This window comes from Clavelina lepadiformis, chromosome 5 (genome assembly GCF_947623445.1).
Source record: "Clavelina lepadiformis chromosome 5, kaClaLepa1.1, whole genome shotgun sequence".
NCBI lineage: Eukaryota > Metazoa > Chordata > Ascidiacea > Aplousobranchia > Clavelinidae > Clavelina > Clavelina lepadiformis.
Genome location: NC_135244.1, coordinates 8994967 through 9017983, shown reverse-complemented (window position 1 = coordinate 9017983; position 23017 = coordinate 8994967). Strand labels below are relative to the sequence as shown.

General features: G+C 34.2%; 3 protein-coding genes across 7 annotated transcripts; 2 read left to right on the top strand and 1 right to left on the bottom strand.

Moving 5' to 3' along the window:
- The first annotated feature begins 3111 nt into the window (after positions 1-3111).
- On the top strand, positions 3112-6858 carry LOC143460058 (solute carrier family 52, riboflavin transporter, member 3-B-like). The gene is made up of 6 exons (XM_076957421.1): positions 3112-4374; positions 4821-4969; positions 5243-5479; positions 5692-6191; positions 6358-6440; positions 6522-6858. The coding sequence occupies exons 1-6, from the start codon at positions 4180-4182 to the stop codon at positions 6732-6734; spliced, it is 1377 nt and encodes a 458-aa protein (XP_076813536.1). The 5' UTR covers positions 3112-4179; the 3' UTR covers positions 6735-6858.
- LOC143460057 (riboflavin transporter 2-like) lies at positions 6830-11691 on the bottom strand. Its single transcript, XM_076957418.1, has 6 exons — positions 11470-11691; positions 11024-11172; positions 10625-10861; positions 9917-10455; positions 9051-9133; positions 6830-8131 (listed from the first exon to the last, which is right to left on the bottom strand). Exons 1-6 carry the CDS (start codon positions 11680-11682, stop codon positions 7913-7915), a joined length of 1440 nt encoding a protein of 479 aa, XP_076813533.1. The 5' UTR covers positions 11683-11691; the 3' UTR covers positions 6830-7912.
- Positions 11692-13177: 1486 nt separating this feature from the next.
- On the top strand, positions 13178-22967 carry LOC143460056 (uncharacterized). Of its 5 annotated transcripts, none has more exons than XM_076957416.1 (18): positions 13178-13316; positions 13447-13530; positions 13601-13717; positions 14062-14197; positions 18167-18232; positions 18401-19005; positions 19132-19299; positions 19374-20184; positions 20291-20348; positions 20427-20530; positions 20901-21013; positions 21200-21269; positions 21400-21620; positions 21765-21869; positions 21937-22003; positions 22171-22278; positions 22356-22506; positions 22610-22967. In XM_076957416.1, the coding sequence occupies exons 6-18, from the start codon at positions 18409-18411 to the stop codon at positions 22812-22814; spliced, it is 2778 nt and encodes a 925-aa protein (XP_076813531.1). In that variant the 5' UTR covers positions 13178-13316; positions 13447-13530; positions 13601-13717; positions 14062-14197; positions 18167-18232; positions 18401-18408; the 3' UTR covers positions 22815-22967. The 5 variants fall into 5 exon arrangements, 4 of the variants coding, with proteins under 4 accessions (XP_076813531.1, XP_076813528.1, XP_076813532.1 ...); XM_076957413.1 differs by having other exon boundaries at positions 13598-13717; XM_076957417.1 differs by having other exon boundaries at positions 13598-13717; positions 18167-19005.
- The last annotated feature ends 50 nt before the right edge of the window (positions 22968-23017 follow it).

The window sequence follows — 23017 nt, the reverse complement described above, 5'->3', positions numbered from 1 at the left end:
GAATACAAGTGCAACAAATATTGACGAAAAATAGTAAAAATACGACGCACTCGATAATATACTCTACCAAGAAGTAGAATAAAAGCTTACCTTCCACGAAGTAGGCTTATTATTGAAAACACGGCTTTGGGAAAACCAGTGTATTTCACGGAAATTGGGCCGTTTGATCAGTTGGAACAACAAGAATTGAAAACTATTTTATTAAGTCTGTGCTGCATTGTTCGATGCTTAAAGAAGCCGCTCTCAAATATGAGCACAAAGTAGACCGATAAAATGAATATGTAAAAAAGGAATGTACGCGGCTTACGGTATGTTATAACGCAGAAATGCAGTAATACGATTCTGTCAAACACGACCGTACTACAGGTAGCCTGCATCAAAAAACGTAAATGAAACCATGCATATCAAAGTTAAAATTAGAAATTGCATTAGATAGTTTCGCCACATTGAAAGGTGCCGTACTATTAGACTTGCCAAAATTAAATTGAGGCTGCTGAATAAGAGCAGTTTTGACTGGACTATTTTTAATTATTCTTCTGTTGAAGCCCAGGTTAGAAGCGATAGACAAAATTTGTTTATTCTAACGTATCGTGGGGCAACTGCTGTGCTACTGTAATGTGCGATTCGTTATAATCTTGTTTCTTTCTTGAAAAAAGTACGTTATAGTGTACAATGATCTCGCGGGCCAGAAATAGTTCAATGTATGAATTAACTACGCGGGCTAAGTTTTATTGAAAAGCGGGCCAAATGTGGCCGGCGGGCCGGGAGCTTGACACGTATGGTGTACGCCATAAGAATCTTTTACATAGGTCGGTTGTGAGCGGAAGTAAAAGACGGTCAGCGACGTCACTCATGTCCAGCCAGATGGTTTGATCTTTGATGATTTGTTTGAATATCCATACATCGACAGTGACAGACATATAAATATATTATGACAAAGAGATAATTTGCTTGTGCACTACTCGTGTGAGGTATTACACAAGGAACATATCTGTCATAACGACCGCATATGCTGGCGGTAATTGGTAGAATTTGAGCGAGGACGATTGATGGTTGATAACTTGTTTTACTTCTGCTTCGATGGATGAGTTCTCATTTCTCAAATTTGCGTGACTATGCTGTTAGTTGCTTGATTCTGTCTATACAAATTACTAACTTATAAAGTTCCCATTTTATTTATTATAACACAAAGGTTTTCACCTTCGGGCAAAGCTTGCTGAATGTTACATCGCGCTCAGTAACACGTGAGACGGTAAAAGGGAAAAGGGAAGGTTATAAACATTACATCGGTATTTATATGTGGCACACTAGTTCAATCGAGGAAATTATCTGACTTCATTAAGGAAAACTCAAGTCTGGTAAACAACTGAATTACGGGATTCTAAATTAAATTTCAAACAGCTCGAAAACAACTCGTGAGTCGTGACGTAATCGTCACAATATATATAGGCTATAGGTATATAAAGACTTTGACCACAACTGAGGCTAACTTGATATCACTTTATTGACAAAATTTTGGCGATGCTATGAAAAATTTAAAAAAAAAAAAAAAAATGTGTGACAATCGTAACTTGTACAAAGTCTATTAAATATAAAATCTACATAAAATAAAAGTCGATAAAAATTTTTTTCCAGATATCTTAACAACATTTAAGACTCTTAGGCCTATTTTAAATAGGTTATCTATAAACTTAAAAACTTAAAAACTTTAAACTACTGGTGTTCTAAGAACACTCTTTAAAATAAAACATATTGCCAACAAAATGGGTGAATTTGTAAGTAGGCCTATACTTCCTCATGTGTAACGACTAGGCCTATATGATACGCCACTAACTTATATCAACCAGTCAGCCTATCAATAAAATGCATCAGCGAGTGAAACATCGATAAAAATTCTGTCAAAGATCGATCTAAAATATTCTGTAATTTTGCACAATTTCCACTTTTATGCTTTTCACTCCAACCGTCGCAAGCTAAGTGAAACGTTAAAAACCGGATTGCTTACCTCAAATTAAAGTTAATTTACCGCCACCTGTCGGAAGCGGAAAGTCGTATGAACTGGTTTTCTTCAGCCTTTCAGACTAGAACTATGTCGGGTCTGGTGTCAGATCTCCCTTCCAAAAGAACATGCAAACATGTTTACCAGTAGGGGTGTCAATCGTATACCTTGAACTTTATCCAAGTTTTCTTTACGTCGGTTGTGCATTTTGATCTACACACCACTCACTGTCAATGAAATACAACTAAAATTTGGCAACAAATGAATTCAAGTCTGAAGCAAAGTTTATGTTAACTTATTACTGGGGATTTGTTCGAACAGTTATTTTTTTAACCGCCAAATAACTACTGTATATATGAAACATAATCAAACAGCATCTACTTGCAAGGCGCCCTTGATTATTAGAAGGCTCACGAAACTGTACGAAAACATTACTGTACTAAAAGCGTTTCCTCCAAGTGTGAAAAGGTTGTCTTATCAACAAAGGAGATTGGAAGAAGCGAATGTAAGCGCGTAACCACCACATGTAAGTAACAAAAGTGATCAACAAGATTAGAGCAGCACAGGAATTACAGTGCATGAAGTGTTCTGGTCAAATGAATTTAATATGGAAAGACAAAATAAAAGTCGTGTGGTTTTCAGAAAGTGTTTTACTGGAGAAGGTGAAGGTGCGTGCAAAAAAGAAATTAAAACTTAACGAAACTTCTTTTAAAAAATGTACCTGAAATAACCTGAACCAACCTGACAAATAACCCTACCTGAAATAAAAATGTAATAGCACGGCGACGTTTGCTCGAGCCAACACAACCTGCTATTGCAAAGTTAAAATTTAAACTGTCGTCGTAAACGAAAATAAAGCTATAAAACTTCCAGTGCTTCTCTGTCCCTTTGGCTTACCGAGAACGCAAATACCTGATAAATGTTTGAGCTGGTGTTGCATTAAAAGCAAAATTGAAATTGATCGTTAAAATTACGTGTTCACTTGTCATTTTTTGCACGACAGTATTGCGGAGTTGTAACTACAGTTTGTATAAGAAGAGCGACACTAGTACAAGCATAGCAATTAAATAAACCGCAAACTTTACAAGTATATGTCTGACGTACGTAGATTTTTTGTAAACAATGTTTCTCTGATCGAAGAGACTGATAGTGAGATGAAGCTGTTAGATTGTCAACTGTTAAAATAATGTCAGGTTAAGCTATAAAAAATTGAAAGTCAACTACAAACTATACGATAACTGCAATTAATATAAATTATAATTTTCAAATAACATACGTGTTAACAGTTTGACTAGCCTATTACATTTCTTATAGGGTGGTGGCTATGCAAACCTAACACTTTTATTTATTACACATTTAGCCCATTTATTATAACGGCTAGCATCGTAAATTTAGCTCTTCACGGTTAGTAGCGAAAAATAAACGATGCCAATGGGATAAGATTCATCTTGTTTTTCATATTAAATTTCATGTGGAATTCTTTGTCGGCCAGTAAAAATATTAAAAACGTTTAAGTTTATTTTCAGTACACAGGTTACAGAATTTAGTTTCAATGTTTTACAGTAGTTTATACCAACTAACTTGCCCAAAGTGTTTTATGGTTTTCCTCAAGATGGGGGGAAATTTGCGCAAACCTTCTATAGTCGCTTGTCTTTGAACTTGGGCTGTTCATATTTATTATCCACCTGAGACTATTTTATCTGTTGCACGCATAGTTTCGGTATTAGAAGAGAGTATATTATATTCGTTATTGCAAATCATAAATTTGCAAATATTTTATGGCGAACAGTTTGTGAAAGTGTAAAATTTCGGTAAAACTATCATTAGTTAAACTTTTTGACTTGTAAGTTTTTTCGCCTAAATTTTAAAAACACCCTTCAGATTCAAATATTGGGCTATATACATTTATATTTGTGTAGATAACGGTGTATATTTTGTTTATCGGTGATGCATTGGTAATCGTTATAGTGAGTTTTGCAGGACGTAGGATATCAATCAAAGATGAAAACCAGCGCCAACCAGAAATTATTGTTCAGAATGTATAGACTATAGAGTGAGCGATATTTTCCAGCAACTTATGACTGCGTTGCATGTAGATTATCAAAAGGCCCGCCTTAGGCCTTTTTGTAATACTTACAATAAAATTTTGAAATTACAGTATAAATTTCCAAACTGACATAATGGACCCGAAAAGGTTTACCGTGCATATGCTAGTGTGCTTCTTTGGGATGGGATCGTGGATTGCTATCAATGGGGTTTGGGTTGAATTGCCAATTCTGGTGATCAAGTCTCCAGAACAATGGAATCTTCCGTCGACATTAGCAATCACCACGCAGCTTGCCAACATCAGTCCGCTGTTGGTGACACTTGTCCAGGTAAAGTAAGAACGGAAAATTTAGGATACCTATAGTATGCTTCTAGCTAGGGTATAAGTGTTCCGTGGACCGTGCAAAAACTTTCAAGGGCCCATGACGCATTTGATAAATTTTAGAAAATAATATAAAAAATATACAAAGGTCAGAGCAGTGAGCTTTCAAATCGATTACTAAGCCAATAGAGTTGATTAATGATGTTACCGGTCATTGGGTCACACCGCAATCAAAAACATAAATTATTGTGCTGCCAAGTGATATTTTGTAGGTAAGGCTATATGTAATGTACAATTGTACATAACATGCAAGCAAACGGATTTGAGTTGCAGCAGTAGCGCATGTATCGGCTCGGTAGCAATGTGGTTCGAAATTTGACCTCGCATTAATACTACGTAATAGATACCGTTATTAAAAATAACGGATACCGTTAGTAAAAAGAAATTTTTTAGATTTTCCGCCCGAAAATGTACAACCGGAATTTAGTGATATACTCAGTTTTGACCGTGGGTTTATTATCAACGCTACTACTAATATTTCTCTGTGACAAAACGGCACATGTTGGTGGCAGAGAAATTAGCTTGGCTTTATATATTCTATAGTAAGTATTTGATTTCATACAGTAAGTATTTATCGGTGGTAATAAAATTTGTTTGCAGTATGACTTTCAAACATCGTTTTTCCTTTTTCTAAAGAAGGCTATATATACTTTATATAAAACACAGCCGTAAATTGCCAATAAAATATTGGATTTAACCACATAGAAGCCGATGTTTATACACAAAGAAGATTGTTATAGGCTAAGTTATTATGTTGATGTCGTGTTTACAGGCTATTTTCTTGCCATTATCTCGGTTACTTTTTTCTTTCGCAGCTTTGCTCTTGCATGCGTTGATTGCACATCATCTGTAACGTTTCTACCTTTTACGGTTGAGTTGGAAAATTCCTTTCTTACAACATTCTTCATTGGTGAAGGCTTAAGTGGAGTATTTCCCAGCGTTGTAGCACTTCTTCAAGGCGCCGGAAAAACATATTGTGTTGAGGAATCCACAGTAAATGTCAGCAGGAACCAATCGACAAATGCCAAACATTCAGTGTATGAAGAACCGAGGTTGGATATACAGAATTACAGTGTATTTTCTGTTGTTGGTGAAAAATTAAACGTTGGGTAGGCTATATAATTAAAGTGTGTTTAATAATGTATAAACTTAGTTTATACAATTACAAGTTACAGTATAAGTTATGTTACTTCAATAAAACCGACAAAACAAACAATTTTGTAACCATCTACAAGGCTATATTTAACAATTGTGTTTTGTTTAGATTTTCTGAAAAAGTGTTCTTTGGGTTTGTGTTTTTGATGATGATGTTATGCAGTATTTCCTTTGTCCTACTTAACACACTGTCCTTCGCAAAACAGTGTAGAGTTTGCTGGTCGGACAATTCTAACAATTTAAACGAAAAAAGAAGAAAATTGAGAATAAGAGGCAAGGAAGAAAAAGTTAAAGAGAGCAGTAAAAAAACTGATCTTGAAAGCAGCAAATTCATAAAAGCAGATCAACAAAAGCCACCGTCATCAGGTGTTCCCTCGTTAAACAGCAGATCTTTCTTCTATTTACTCTGCCTAGTACTCTGGGCGAACATTGTCACCAATGGCGTGTTGCCGTCAATTTCATCCTATACTTGCATTCCTTATGGACAAACTGCATATCATTTTGCGATAACTCTTGGCAATTTAGCCAATCCGCTTGCGTGTTTTCTTGCGATGTTTGTAACAACACGCCATTATCAGGGTATCGGGTGCTTGTCTTTTCTTGGAACAGGTAATTTGAATCATCTATTGTGATTAAGCTCAATGAACTATGACTGGTATAGTCTTTGGCTAAACGTAATAAACTTATAGCCTAGTTACAACGACAGGTTACGTAAATCAAATTAAAGTGAAATCTCCAACCAAACATGAAAATATAACTTTTTTGGTTTTTGCAGCATTTGGAATATATCTATTCTACCTTGCTTTACAAAGTCCTTGTCCTCTATTGGTGAATACTTTTGCCGGACCTTTTATTATGGTAATTTAGAGTCTGTGTATTACAGGGCCATAATTTATATATCTTAAATGTAGGTAAAAATAATCGAAAACATTTCTTCAGGTCTTGTCATTCATAGCTGTCGTGGCTGTGCTATCTTACGTCAAGGTTACCATTGGGCAAATCTTTCGTGAACGTGGAAGCAAACAGAGCTTGTTGATTTACGGAGCTGTCGTGCAGCTTGGGTCATTCTTGGGAGCTCTAACAATGTTTTTACTTCTTCAGTGTTCCAATTACTTCGAGGGGGGCGATATCTGTACAACAGCTTGCCACTAATACTAATCTAACCATCTTATTATAGAATAGATGAAATGTACTAAAAATGGAGATATTTAGAAAAGACATAAAATCCATTGAATGGATACTGTAAATAAATATTTCGGAGTAAAATTTGTATATTTTTACACAAATAGTTCTAAAAAGGTAGGCATACGTTAGCCTATATTTTCCTAACAGTAACGTTACATCGGCAACATACACTTCGCAATAAAGCGTTGACAAAACCAATTAAAATGAGATGTAACATTAGAAGTACATGACAAAACTGTTGATTTGCACGAAACCACGTCCGCAAGCGAAAAAATAAAGGAAGACATTGGACCATTCATATTCAGCAATGTGAAGTGAACTTGAGAAAACGTAGCGATATTTTTACATGTCAGTATAAAATGCGGCGAACGACTTGGTCACAAAAAAGCTGAAACTAGATTGTAAAATGGTTGTCTGATATACACAATGCTCTGACTAGCAAAACGTTCCATCGACGTCTTCGCAGGATTCTTACTGCAACGGTCTTATGTGGTTAACTACTTTCATAAGATCTATTTCAACAATTGCTTCAAACAAGCAGAAAACCGACGTATGGGCATTTGTGCAACAAATAAATAAGGCAAATATACATTTTTGAACCAATAAATCGACAATTGCAAAATAAAAATGTAACTTGTATTTATTTCATAAACACTTTGCGTATCAAGTCGCGCTTAAAATCAACGATTGCATACTGAGGCGCAATTATAAAATAATAATCAGATAAAGTCCATACCGATGAAGTTGTCAATATTTTATTTCTGTTTGTCATTCCACTGTAGCTATATAGTAGATCAGTGGTAAAGCTAAGAAAAATGAATTAAACATATACAAAGTGGTAGCCAAGTATACAATACTCAGTACATAGCTTTTAAGAACGAAGCTGTGGAGCGTGGGGCTCAAACATCTAGTACGCATAGTTATAAAATACACTATGTACATAATTATAAAATCTGCAGCCTAATTCACGTCGCGAAAACTTTTAGGAGAGTTACTTGGCTTTGTTAGCGACAACAGGTTGTGTAGTAAGCAAAACCGTCAAGAAATACGATAAATTTAAAATATCGATAAAACTAAGGCAAAGTAACAAATTTATGGCTGCTTCAGACAGAAATTTTCAAATAAAGGTTTATTGGAACTCCTTGCTAACCACTAAAGCATGATTTGTCACATGGGACTGAAGAGATAAAAAGCGAATAAACGTTCACCATAGGAAACATTATCAAGGCTCCGATAAGGGACCCAGCTTGTACAACTGCTCCATACCATATCAGCGATTTCTTGTGGCCCCTTGACCGGAATATCTGAGCAATTGATATTTTGATGTAAGATACACTGCCCACAAACAGAATCTGAGCCAAAATCTGAAACAAAGAAGTTTTTGTAAGATTGGAACACGAAAATGTATACCAGTAATAGCAATTTGACGGTCAATCGTTTGACTAAAACAAGGTAACATTCATCATTCTTTGCGTTGTGTATTCTAGCAGAATTAAATCAATCTAATTGCCGAGCTTCTAAATCTAAGCTCAGTCATTAATTACATCTCATGAAAATTGATTAATTGTTAAGCTTTTACCATTTAATTATTTTATGTGAAAATATCTGGTATAGTGATGGAAACTTACGCCTGTAAATACTTTCTATGCTCGGCAAAAAAAGTTTAATTAATTTGTCATAAATAAAACGCATCTTGCGTTATAAGTTATCACCTAGTATATAAAAACATTTCATGTATTTTGGCAACAGTAGGGTTTTAAGCACACAACAGGTAAACTAACAGTGTGTAAAAAGTATTAATTAAAATTTGTTATTGAGGAGGACAAGGAGGAAGTTATTAAGGTGCCATTCATAAAAACAATACGAAAAACAAGAAGATAAAGGAAAGATTATAGTCATGGCTTGAAGATGAAGTCATAACAAAATTAATCCTTTTTCTAGAATCATTATCACGTTTCAAACCATTTACGTCAATACGTGTATATTAATCAAGGTAATTTTGTTGTTTTGGGCTATTTTCGTTATTATAATATCATACTGAGAGACTTATAAGTTTATATTTAGACTATGGTGATCATCGTGAAAGTTCCAAGCTAGAAAATGTCAGTAAGCTGCCTTGTCATGATGACAAGAACAAAACGTTCGTGATAACTGCTATGCCGGTTTATTATTAGAACTGTATAACAAACCACAGTGCTGGGTGTAGTTTTCCATCTAACCATTCCAACAATATCGCTCATATCTCCCTAATATTGAGTATATTTGGTTCAGCATAAAACTTACCATCAAGACAGCGCCAGTTGTTTCATTTATCAAAATAGGGCATGGACTTTGAACGGCCAAAAGCATCAAATAACTTCCCAACGCTAAAAACAACAAAGTTATGTAATGTGGTAGTACTTGGTAAGTAATCTACGTTGTAAGTTGATTATTCAAACGACAAAAACATTTCCCAAACGTAATACAGTAGAAAGCGCTAAATATAACCACCTTGAGATCAGAACATTTTGGTCATAACACTCAAAGCACCAACAGATCTGCATCTTCATGGTTAGCCACAATAAGACAAAGAAACATTTTTTACTATTTGCAGCTCAGCTGCACAGGTTATGCTGAGAGCATCAATCAACAATTATGTCATGAAAAAGAACACTTGTACGTAATCGTGTTGTGGTTGAGAATTACTGTCAAGCAGCACACACGCAGAAATATGTTAAGACTAAGGATCGAAAAAGATAAGGTTTGTGAAACTAACAATAATGCCCAAACGCAAAAACACAATAAATTACTTGAAAAAAAAAGCTATGGAAAAGGGAAAAAGTGGTCATTACATCCAAGTTTAGTTGTATTAAAGAAAAACTTTTATATGTAAAAATTGGGCATCGTTCCAAAATAGTCATAAAAAGTGGAGGCCGGAGGGTCATATTATTCGTGGTTAAAGTGACTTTTACTCTATCATCATCAACGAGAGTACATCAGTACAAGTTAAGATGTATCTCGATAATAGAGCATACATAACTTTAGAAAATGTTAAGCAACTTCTCTAAACTGGGGTTCCAAGTATCCACTTGATACAGACCTACTAAGCAAGTGGTTTGAAAATGTTGTTTCATATAATAAACAAGTCTCAATAATACCAATATATTTACCTGCAGAAATAAGGGTAAAAACACCATTTCCTACAAAGGATTGCATGGGAAGAAAAACAGCAATGAAACAAGCCACAGGATTTGCCATGTTGCCCAGACAAGCTGATAAATGATATGCCAAGCTGCCATAGGGCAATGATGAATACGATGAAACTGCTGGCAATGCTCCGTTCGAAATGCAGTTTACAAAGAATATGATTACCAAAAGGTAAGCATAATTCCCCCGTGTAAGCTGGTTGGATTTTGCAGACAGAAGCACGGTGGCAGACGCACTTTGATCTGTCTCCGGTTTACCAATTACAGAGATTCTGGAATCAAGGTTGGCAGGAGTGGTTGAACCAGAACTAGACATTTCAACACTGTTGTAAAATCCAGTGCCTTCCTCATCAGGATTGTTGGTGGTTTTGACTTTTATATACTTTGGCTGAGGTGGAGCATAAAATTTCTGTGCTACTCCGAGATGATTCAAAAGAACAAATGCCATGCCGCAGCCTAGCATCATAATGCAAAGCAGCACAAAAAATATGTCTGCAGAAAATCTGTACAAAATATGATATACCAATAAGAAAATCACATATCATGTCACCCCATTAAAATCCACATTTGCTATGAGGTATATATGCTGTTGTTCTTGTTTAACAGATATATTTAACAATTAACCGTGGTCGTAAAAAGTATGCATAATGAAATATAATACAGCAACAATACCTAGCATTTTCATATTCAGCAACAATTGAATATGTCGTCACATTAGTAGTGGCATTAGTATGAGACGTATTCACACACTGCACATTTTGAACACCTTGCGCTAATGCAAATATGCTTGGCAACAGGCCACTCAAACCCTCTCCAATGAAATATGTGGACAGAAATAAGGCTTGAAATGTCGTCATGAAAGGTAAAAATGTGACAGAAGATGTGCAATCTACAAATGACAGGCAGAACCTAAAAAAATTAAATTAAACATATATTTATGGACAAGTTGTTTAGAAGTATCACCCAAACATTGTATGTAGTGTAAATTCTAACAGTTCTAAACCTAACAGTCTTTATACACTACGTTCCAAGTTCCAACGATTAGAAACTACAGATAACTTATTAGCTTACCAAAGAGCAAACAATGCTACACTTCTTGATTGGCCAGCAATAAAAGCAGTTGTATCCCAAAAAAATGAAAGCAGCAAACAGGAGAGCGTACCGATTCCAACTATGCTGTAAATCATCGCATTTTGATGGAAATACTTCGGGTAAAATGTCTATTAAAAGGATATAATCAATTTAAATTTTATGTTATATGATGGTTTAAAAACAAATCCTGAACTCATGCAATTTAATTCGTTTAATTCTAAACATTATACAAATCCTCATGACACATCCACATAAATGTGACAGACTGTATGACATTAAAAGTTTACATATTATAAAAAAGTCTATGCACAGCTGACAACTTCATCCATGGTGGAATAGTGAAAGCTCTACCGAATTATGACAAAATTAAAACCTGAAATTTAAACTGATCATACAATACAATAATGTGTTTCATGCCTGCATACCTGCATTACTGTAACCAAAACTGGGCCAATGTTGCCAATTTGTAAAATCACTGTTAAATATGAAGGAAGGGTCCATCCTTCAGGAGTTGAGTAAACAATCACTGGAAGTTCAACCCACACCCCATTTACAGCAATCCATGCGCCAGCACCAAACATCAATACAAGAAAGTGCACAATGGCTGCAGAACTGAAAAAGTTCTCACACTTGGACATTGCTATTGCTAAATCAACTGTAGATTAAAGTTACTAAAAAACTGCAACTTTAACAAAAAATTTGAAATATGATGTATATTTATGAGTGTATATAAAAATGACACTTTAGCTTTCTTAACAGTTCAGTATTACTACAAGATCACATTCAAAAGCACATAGATCACAAAACTTCAATCATTAATAAAATATAAATTTTTATATTGGTGTACAGTAAAGTATTCATAGTTGTTAACCACTGTCTTTAAAATCTTGATCAATATCCAATATGCACTAACTTCACACAATAATCGATAATAATTATATAACATGAGAACAATAAATAAATTTACTACATACGACTATTGTAGCAAAAAATATTTTCATTTTTTTCTTTTGGCAAAAGTGCCAAGCGGATTACTCTAACACTGTATGCCTCATAATGTGAATATTTAAATGGGGTTTTTGTCTGAATTTTCTTTCCCAAAAGTGGCATGGAAAATGCTTTTTTTGAGAATGCTTTATTCTTCTATGATGGTATAAGAAGTCTTTTTTTATTGCAAACATCACAACTGAATGGCCGTTTCCCAGTATGAGTTCGAATGTTGACCTTCAAAAAAGACGGTGCATCAAATCTCCTACAACAGTAATTGCATTGGCATGGTTTCTTCTTCTCAGAAGTAACCTTTCTAGGCATATCGACAACATCAATAATCACGAAAATCTACCGATTTTTTTCTTAGTTCACAGTCACTGTACTGTAACATGAAAAAGATTGAACCTTCATCAAGTTTCCATTTTAGTAGTGAAAACTAAATTATGTTGTTGTAGATAATCATGTTACAGCCTTCAGACCTTGCTATGCTAGAGGACTTTTGACTCAACTAATCCAGTATAATCCCTGATATCTTTTTCTGTCTATCATATATACATGACAATGTATACTGAGCTACCAAGTCTCCTTTAATTTTGCTGTCCCACTATCAGACAATAGCCTATAACTTTGTTTCCTTTTGTGTCATTTTTGAAGGACGTCACAGTTTGAATAGCAGGGTGCCACTACATACAAATGTATCACTAGTACCCAACTACCTAACATTTACTGTATATGCGATTCAGCATTAACCCAGAAGTTTCTTGTAAGTGACTATTTCACTGTTAGTAAGTCAAAGCACGTTATTACAGATTGGCGGTTAGGTTTGGCGAATGAGCATGCAAAACCTACCATCAGCAAAAATTGTATTATTGCTATCTTGCATGTTTATAGCCCTTGGGCATTGCCACTTTTTTCCTCCTTAATTGTTCGTGAAGATGTGTTTTATTGTGTGATAACTACAATCATTAGCATCGTTACTTCGCTCCGCACAGTTAGTGGCGAAAAATAACAATACAATACAACTTAGGCTCAAGGTGAAGCATTGATTGAAGTTGGATTTAGGTTATTATTTTTAAATATTCAAGTAAAGAAAACAAGAAACTGTGAAAATAATTTCAAACGTACTATTTTCCAGGTGAAATTGTGACCATTTTTCTTACGTTTTATTTATGTTTAAGTATTTTTCACACACATAGCCTACGGCTTCACCTGGCACTGTTAATCACCCTCATTTATGAATGGCCCACCGGTCCATATTCAAACGACTACATCTTAGACTAAGGTGATACAACTCAGACCAAACTGTAGTTGAATAACTGTGCATTCTTGTGACAAATGCAAAACCAAATGTCATTGCATTTTCGTCTCCAACGCATTCGATGTCATATTGAGCATGCAGTTCGCTTTTGCAGATCTCACCAGACATGGCACCGTGGTGAAGCGATATCAATCTGACGAAAGGAAGTTAGAGTATAGTACAATAAATGTCAAACAATGTACGAAGAACTCAAACTAGTTGACCTACTTAAAAAGGTGATGAAATAAATCTGTAATATCTATCAGCAGATCTATGTCTATGGGAAGGTGATGTCAATAGTTTGCTCGTTGCCGCCTCTCACGGATAAAATGGGAATCCCATCATGCACTGCTTTCCATGAAACAAAGTCTTTCTAATCAAATTGGGTGCTTGCTGTTATGCTGTATATTTTCACATAAGATTTTTTAACATGTCTTTTTGTAGTTAAATAGGCCTTTAAAAGTACCCTTGGCAAGGGGACTATTTTTGAACTTCATTAGCTTTGAACTAAATGGCTAGTCCATGAGAATGGGGATTTTGTTTTATAGCTTACAATAAGTATTTCATGTGAATACACTATACTGCCACAAAAAATAAAAAACCATTTATGAATTTATTTATTGAAATGAAAATAAACAACTTTACAAATTTTTCCATTACTATAATTAAAGGGAATTTGTTTATTAAATGTTATGTTTCTTGTAAATACGGCTTGTATATTTGTTTACAGTTATTGACTCTGGTTTCCAACAAACTGACAGTCTGACCATCATTTTGTTTGACTGGCAAAGTTTCCTTCGTTGCTTAACAATAGAAATTATCAACCTATTTCTACTCGTTTTCGATTGCAAGGGCTTGGAGTATTGGTATGTAAATATATCACTCGTAAGATAATTTGCATATGATTTCTTACATACCTTAATACAGCAAATGATGAAAGCAAGCTGCTTACTTTTCATTTTAAAGTGCTGGAAATTTTTCCCGCTTTATTGGTGTGGTTTTACAGTACATAGTCATCAAAGTATGCAATTTTAAATACATTTGGTATGAGGATGCACTTCACAAATAATCATAATTCTGCATATTTCTTTACATTCTGAACAAAGTTTAGAACTTTAGGATAATCGATAAAAGCACATTATTGTGTTCTACAGTCGAAAGCATAGTAACTGCACTCACAAGATTTTTGAAGATTATGCTTGCTGCACCCGAATATTTCACATTTACCTCTGTAATACGAAGCCCACAGGCTCTGTGTTTTGCGTATCAGACTGCAAAATGCACCTGATGCACCATTTCATACCCAGTGCACTACTGCACCTGTTCACCCCGATTTTGGCCGTCCTGCATTCCCGAGATCTCATCGAATAGTGCCATGCTTTCCAGTCTGGATTGCGTTGAAGCTAAAGTGTCTTAAATCCATGTTTTGAGAAAAACGCTCTTTGAGTTTTTTTAATAAAGATATTTGCAGAACGTTAAACTTTCATAAGCTCTTAATCTTTCCTGAAAGATGTTTTAGGCACTTGGAATACATAAATCAACGATTTTTGTGCGTATATAATTTTAACCCCATCAACAGAAGTGAATTTATATCTTATTTCACCCCTGTTTTAGACATAAACTTAGTTTAGTTTCAAATATATTCTTTGGGTTTTGAACATAGGCAAAGCATTTTTTAGAAATTTGTAAGATGTTAGTAACACTTATATTACCAAGTGTATTTTTTGCTCAAAGATTTTGCTCAAATTTTGCAAATTTTTATTCAGTTTTATTGAGTTTATAAACTGTTTTGTGATGATCGGTTGATTGGTTACTTCATGACAAAACTATAACATACGGTCAGCTACGCTTTTTTTGATTGGTAATGATTTTCACATAATTTTTGTAACTTTTTAATTTTTTTCTTTTAAAACCTTTGTAAATTTGCAGTAGATTTTTGGACATGTTTGGGTTGTTTGACTTGAGGAAATAATCAAAAGAAATCTAAACAGCCTTATGTCTGGAATTTAAGGTTGTTAAGTAAAACATCTTTGAAAAAAATAGACATAAAGTTGCAGTTATTCAGAAAATAAATTACTTTTAGAAAATCCATAACCACCAAAGAGACGTAGGCAGATGTTGTTATGCAATAATTGGAGCCAATAAAAGTGCTTTTGAAAATATGTACATAGCAGTTTAGTTTTATCGCAACAACACATGGCCTGAGTTACTGAAGCTTGATACTACTCAACTCTTGTAAATGGAAAATGTTTCGCATGCTGCACTCAACACTCGCTGTAACATCATATTGTGTTCTAATGTTTATTTTTCGTCACTGTCTGCGGTGGAACAAAAAATCTCAACCACTGAGCTTTTGGTAATTTACTACTAGGCCGCAAAAAGTTTCTTGTGCAATAAAAAATTTAATGGTGTTCTGGAAAATAAAATTAATTTATACATAAAAAGTACAAAAGCAGAGACATCTGACGTGGTTGTTAATCAATTTATGTTGCACCATATGGTATTGTCAAAAATGCAAAAAAGTGATTTTCATAGTGTGTTTTTTTATTTATTGCCAAACTTATGCTGGTATGGTATGAATATGCTTATTTGCTGTTGAATAGTTAAGGTTGATAGGATGGGTCTTGGAGAAATTCCTTTGCATTTGGAGAAAAAAAATTATTGCATTTTCCCTTTTTTCTGTCGTTAACATTATCGCTGTGGCTGAAAGCTAATTATTCATTGTAATTGATCAAATTTTTGCTTGCTTTCCACCCTTGATGATCAAACTACATTCCTTGCATAATTTCTATGCTATCATAAAAAATCATTTTTAGTAATTCTCGTATGCAACTGTTTGAGCAATGTTGCAAGCAAACAGACTGCTTGTGCTTTTGATATACTTTACTATTTAAGGCTGCTCAGTAGTGATACCAAAAAGATAGATCAGATTTCGAGAATGCACATTTGGGAGATAAGCCAAGGAGAAAAGTTTATCGGGTTCAGGCTTTATCGTTTTCCCCCTCTCCAAGGATTTAAGGGAATATGCCTGACAGCAGCCCGAAAAGTGTCATTGCATTTTTGTGATTTACCAATGAACAGATCAAAGCAAATCTTTTATTTCATCTTCACATGGAATATTTCAGCTGGTCTGTGACACAATTATCCTGCACAAAACTGGTCCTCTGCATAAAAATTTTGAGGACTGTTGACTTACAGTGTCATATTCAAGTTGTTGATTATAATTATCATGTTATTATTAAACTTTAAGTGTATGTATGTATGGATGTTATGTTTTTGGATTGATTCTGTAAAATCAAGGTAGTAGAAAAGTTGGTCGGAAAGGTTTTATACTGATACATTTTGCACTACATACTTAATGAATGTGTACATACTATTTTTAAAATACCATACTTGTAGTAGTAGGAAGAAGAGGGTTGTCATAAAAACGTAATTTTCCTGATAATTATATGTTGTAATGGAAAGATTATGAGCACATTTATGAAGCAACACAATTTTGACACTTGTTTAAAACAAATTTTTTTCATATAATAAATACAACGGATGTTTTTTGTTAAGTTACTTCGCGTTATCTTTCTTTGAAAAGGCTCTATCATATTTTGTGTAGTATTTTTATAGTCATTAGCTGTTAGTGGTACAAAAAAATTAGCACAAATGTAAACTGTGTCTTATAGTTTTAACCAAGTCCTTCCAAACTTTTGTCAGGAGAGCAAACACAAGCATAGTCCTGATAAATAGAACATCGTAGATTGGATTATGACATCACAAGACTTGTATGTTGCAATGTCAGTTCTATTAATGGTAGTACATCAGACTATTTTGCAAGATTACAACAATGTATGAAATTTGATTTTTAGTGAAGTGCTGGTGGGCCTTCAGATATAAGAGGTGCTATAATTAATTTTAGCTTAGATATCCATTTTATTCTGGCCATCTCTGTCAAATAAGTTCAAAGTTCTAAAAACATATATATAACAAATAATATCCAACTGATTTGTATTGTTTTAGTTTAATTCTTAATAATTGTTTTATAGTTATAAATTGTGACGTTAGTTTGTACATTTTTGTTTGGTCAGTTGAACGTTACATGTTGGTCACAACTTAGGGACTGCTCCTTATACATTCTTTGCCTACTTACTAATTCAGAGGTAGAAGTAGTTTTAGGCTAGTAAATGGGTTACTGAACTTTTGATTGTTAGGTGATTATGCTATTAAAATTTGTGTTGACTTAGTGAGGATATCAAAACAGCATTACATTAATAGTGCAACCTGTTAAACATCGTAAAATATTTATAGTGATTGATACAAAAAAATTCTTGAAATCATAAATTTATGAAATAAAATTCGAGTTTACATGAATTGAAGATTCGTGCCACATTTTTTTATGCGAGGTACATTGCATCCCAAACTAAGCAGTTCTGTTTGCCAAGCTAGGACATTATACATTAGCAAAAAAGCATAAAATTTTTGTATTTCTATGACGTAGCTATACTAACATCAGTCAGATGACAGAAAATCCATTGTTTAACTCATTAGTTAAAGTAATTAATAGTGTTGGACCTGTTGCTATTTGAAAAGTCCTAACCATCATAAACAAGAAATATTTTGGCTGACTGCAGCCAAATGTTAAATATTGCCACTAGTTAATTTGTGTCAAAGTTTGTTATGCATCCTCGATGCGTACTTTTTCTCTGAGAAATAATTTGGTTATCAAGTTAGCAGTTTTTTCTGAAACAAAAATATAATCAGCTGTATTGGCATACTATAGCAGATATGATAATATTTACGGTGATGAATGGTGACAACTGTAAAATCTAAGTTTTCCATTTCTATAGATTCAAGGTGCTGCCGCTGGTGTGAGTGGTTTGTATAATATATATGCTGATCGAAAGGAGATTGAGGTAGGTTGTTATTTACTACCCAACCAACAACCCAGGTTGAACTTAAAAAGGATATGTACAGTATATATATACCAATCCTTGTTTAGTTTAATTCCCAGAAGTGGGGAGTTTGTAGTTTAGAATAGACTATATATTACTAGATACACTATATATTTTCCTTTTCACCAGGCGTTTTTATGGATGCAACAAAGATTCAACAACACAGCAACTTAGCAGATAAAAGTGTAGATGTGATTTCATCTTGTAAAACAAACGTTGTTGTTAATGGTGATGATCTGCCACCAGACCCATCGTTGAATGATGAAAAACAAGACTCTAGAACAAATACAAACCAAAATGTGATAGAAAATTCTCCCTGTGAAAAACAAAGTATATGTATCAGCAAGTTTGCCACTACCATTGGCATGGCAGATAAAACAATTCAGAGAAAAGATGGGGTTACAAAATTGCAGGATATACTTCACAATGGAGACCACACTGCAGATGTAAAATCTGACCTTTGTTCTAACAATGTAATTCTTGAAAAAGAAGATGATAACGATATAGCTTTAAATAGTGGGACTAGTGGCTCGCCTGTTTTATCTATTGAAAGTGTAACTTCATTGCCGAAAGCCAACAAACCTTTTCAACAAAGTTTAGATACTACGTCTACCAAAAAAAAAGCTTTGGAAAAGAAATCTCAACCTATTGTAATAGTTCCAATATCGATTAGTTCAAAAGTTTTTCCAGCTACCTATCCCAATGGACCTTTGCGTAGAAAGTCTACAAACGAGGTGCAGACTATGTTTTTTGTATTCTTTAACTTTTATCATAAAATACTATCAACAAATTATAGTATTTTATAAAATTTCACACCTGTTATGGAACTTTTAAATTGTTATATTTGAACAAATTTGTAGAAATTTTTTGTGAAACAAGTTCAACACTCAGACAGCAGTGGCAAGGCAAGTGGTGGAAAAACGAAACTGCGACCGGTATTTGGCCATGCTAGCGTTCGTAACTTAATCAACGATAGAGGACCATTTCCTGTCATTTACATTGGTGCGCCTAATATAACAGATATGCAGGTAAGCAATGGTTTTTAACATGCAGCATATTGGAAGTGTTCATAAATAAAAAACTATTTTTTATTTATTTAAAGGCATACAGAAAAATGATGCAAAAGGAAGCTGAAGAACAAAAGAATATCAGCAGTATAAATAATGCAGTACCAACAGCTAGCGATTCATTAAGTTTAGTTTCTTCAAACCATCTGATTCAAGACAATGACAAAAACAACATAAAAGATGATTCTGCTATGGTAAATGAACACAGCAATGGAGATTACAATATAAGGGAGATGATGAATAGCTTTCTGAAAACTGAAGAAAGTTTTGAAACTTCTCCGAGTTATTCATCGCCCAGTTTTTATAACTCCGAGATGGACTCTTTGCCTAGTATGGTGTATGCACAAAAAAGCATGCAGGGTGATGCCGTCAATTATGCTATGAACCATGTTCAAAAGAAATATACTGTGCCACTGTCATCCAAACGTATAAAAACCCTACCATCATTGTGGCCTGGTGATAAACATTTACAGGTTACTTTGCCCGAAAAAACTTTGCCAGGGCCGCTTACATATGTTCCTTTATCTCTTACTCTAGCCAGCTCATATACATCAAAGCCCATAACTGTCCACGTGCCAGCTTCTGGTTCCACCTGTGTACAAAAATCCGGAAATAGTGCCACTTCCGTCAGTATCAGCAAGCTTGAAAATACTGTTAGCACAGCAGTAAAAAGTATTGTTTCTACTGTTACTATACCCACAGTGGCACCAGTAACACAGAACAAACAACCGTTTATATTACCAGCCAACTTCAAAGTAAAAACGGTCATCCCTGCCACTTTTATAACAACATCTGTAAATTCCCCACCAATTTCAGTTGTAAAAGGTGTTACAAAGGCAGCAACAGGTGTAGTTTTTGTTATTTGTGCATGTATGTTATTGCAAATTTTTGCAATGACTGTGTTAGCTTTTGAACTTACCTTTTGTTTTTAACTATACCACCTTTGTTTTAGCACCGATAAATGAGAAATGTTCAGACTCAGAAACGGTTCAGAAAAGCAACAAGCAAAAGTATGTTCATAGCCTTACATTCCTAAGTATAAAATATCTATTAAAAATAAATTGCTCTAATTTTTGAACTAATTTCAGTTTAGATGTTGGAAAAGAAATTTCGTCAATTGATAAGTCTTCACCTTTTAATACTTATGTTACTACTCCATCCTCCTCAGTCGCCTCCTTTCCTAGGAGACCAGGTACTAAAACTGGAGACAGTTTGTTATTTTGTCAAATACTAGATTTATTTGGATTGGGTGATTAGCTTTGTACAGAAAGAATATGATTGCTTTCATAAAACCAATCATGTTTAAAAACTAGTTTATTCAAACCTCTTGTTTAAAGAAAATTTCAAACAATCCTTTTCAATTTGAAAACCACAAAATTATGACAAATGATTAATTAAGGTATAAAACAATTTACAATTTATATGAGTGTTTTCTTAGATGGTAAAGTAACTATAAAGGTATGTACTAGATAAGAACAAGTTCAAGTTATTACGATGGATTTGTAAAATTAAATTTTATGGTAAGTTTTGTTGCTTGCTTAGTCCATATATTACATGTTTAGGTGCTTTAGTCCAGTTTGAGGATGGAGAGCAACTTTGGATTGATAAACTAAGACATATAACTTACATGGATGATGAGCCTGTTACTTCATGGAAACTTAGCCGTGGCACCAAGGTGAAAACTTTTAATCGAGTACCCTCTTTATCAACTATTCTTTAGTTCTGCTATCTGACACTTTTCACTAATTAATAAATGGGTTACAGTTTCAATCTGTAGAACATAACTTTATTACTACTGAATTGAGCAATTGCTTAACTCCGTTTCAATGCCCTGCCAATTGTTTAATTGCGATTTTGTCAGGTGGCTGCAAGATTCACAGATGGTTTGGTATATGATGCAGTCATTATGTCATCGTATGATGGAACGCCAGGTATTATTGTTTTTTAATCGATCTGATATGAAAAATACATTTGTTTGCAGAATAAGCAGATGTATGTAGCAATTTAAAACTGTCCTATTATTTGTCCAGAACTCATTTGTTAAATTTCAAATCCTTTCAGCTTTATCAAAGTCATCAACGACAGTTAAGACAAATGAAGAAACTTTACCAACAACCAAGTCAGAATCTTCAGCTTCCACAACAGTTTCTTCGAAACCTTCAATGCAGACACCAACATCAGCGAGTATGAAAACAATACAAATTCCAAAACTCAAGCCAGTTATGACTAATTTCAAACCAGTTTCTGTGCAAATTGCCAGAAAAGAGGAGACAAAACAAAATGTATGTATGTTGTTGGAATCAAACATCTACATCCAGTTTTTATCGCTAACTTCATTTTTTGTAGTTGATTTACTGCATAATTCTGTGTTATTATTACACATAACTCATACCAAAAATTAACAATGTTTTATTTAATATCCAAAGAAAAGAAAATTCGAGAAAATTGATGAAAAGAAAATCCCTCGAGTAAAGATAAAAAAACTTGACCTAGATGAGAAAACCACGACATACAATTCAAAAACACTGGAAGTTAGTTAATCAATGAAATAAGACTACTAATTTGTTTTGTAGAAAAGAACTTTGTTTTCTTTTTCAGGAATACAGTAGTCGTTCTGATTCAAGTAAGGAAAGTGAAAACGAAGACAAGAAAAGCAAGAATGATTGTAAGCATGAAATTAGTTGAATGTGTACCAGTTAACATAAGTTTTAAGGCTTGTTTGTTTTCGTGTAACACCCTTTTTTTCTGCATTGTTTGTTAAAGATGACAAAAGCATAAAACGCAAATCCCCTTTCAAAGAATTGCTGTTTCATTCGTATTTTTGTCTTTCAGTCACACTCAAAATTAAGTGTCCTGATTGTTTTTTGATTTTTGGAAATTCAATGCTTTTCAAAAAACATCAAAAAACGGTCTGTGGTAGTGCAGGTATCACTATTGCAGGTTAGTTATATTTTAAAACTAAAGCACCATGATACCTTGGAACCCTTTAAGATAATTTAATATGTGACATTTATTAGGTTTGGGGAGTTCTGACCCTAATCCGGCAGTAAAAGTTGATGAGAGTAGTTGTCCTCCGATGGTTGGAAAACTACAAAAGCAGATAAAGAGTCAACCGGATGGAGGCAGGCTTTTTCCCAGAGCGCCGGATGGAAAGCGATGGTTTAGGAGGTTGTTTTATTTTAGTCTGATATTTTGCACTTTTGGATTGTACTTGGTACACTTTGACCACGTAAACATCTGTATCAATCAGTAACATTGGTTTGATTTGCAGAGGTACTCATATCCTACATAGATGGCAGACTGACGCTGGTGGTAGCAAGTGGTACAATGGCAAAATATTAAGACTTTTAGACTCCAGCAAAGGTCTGAAATGCGAGTTTGAAGTAGAATACACGGACGATGATCACGACAAAGGTCCTTATGCAGTAGCTTTGTATGAAGACTTTCCCCATGACATTCGAATAGTAACGAGGTAGCAATCACCATCAATCTTGCCTGTTCGTCCACTGCCAGTTTTGTGACCTGAATTATGTTCTTTGTTTTATTTTGTTAAAATGTGTTTTCGACTGTTTGATCACAAAAGAAAGCGAATTTTTTTTTGAAATTAAATGCGAAAATTGTTATTGTGATACACAGTTTTGTATTGTATTGTTTAAGTTAATTACCATCGAGTTGCACT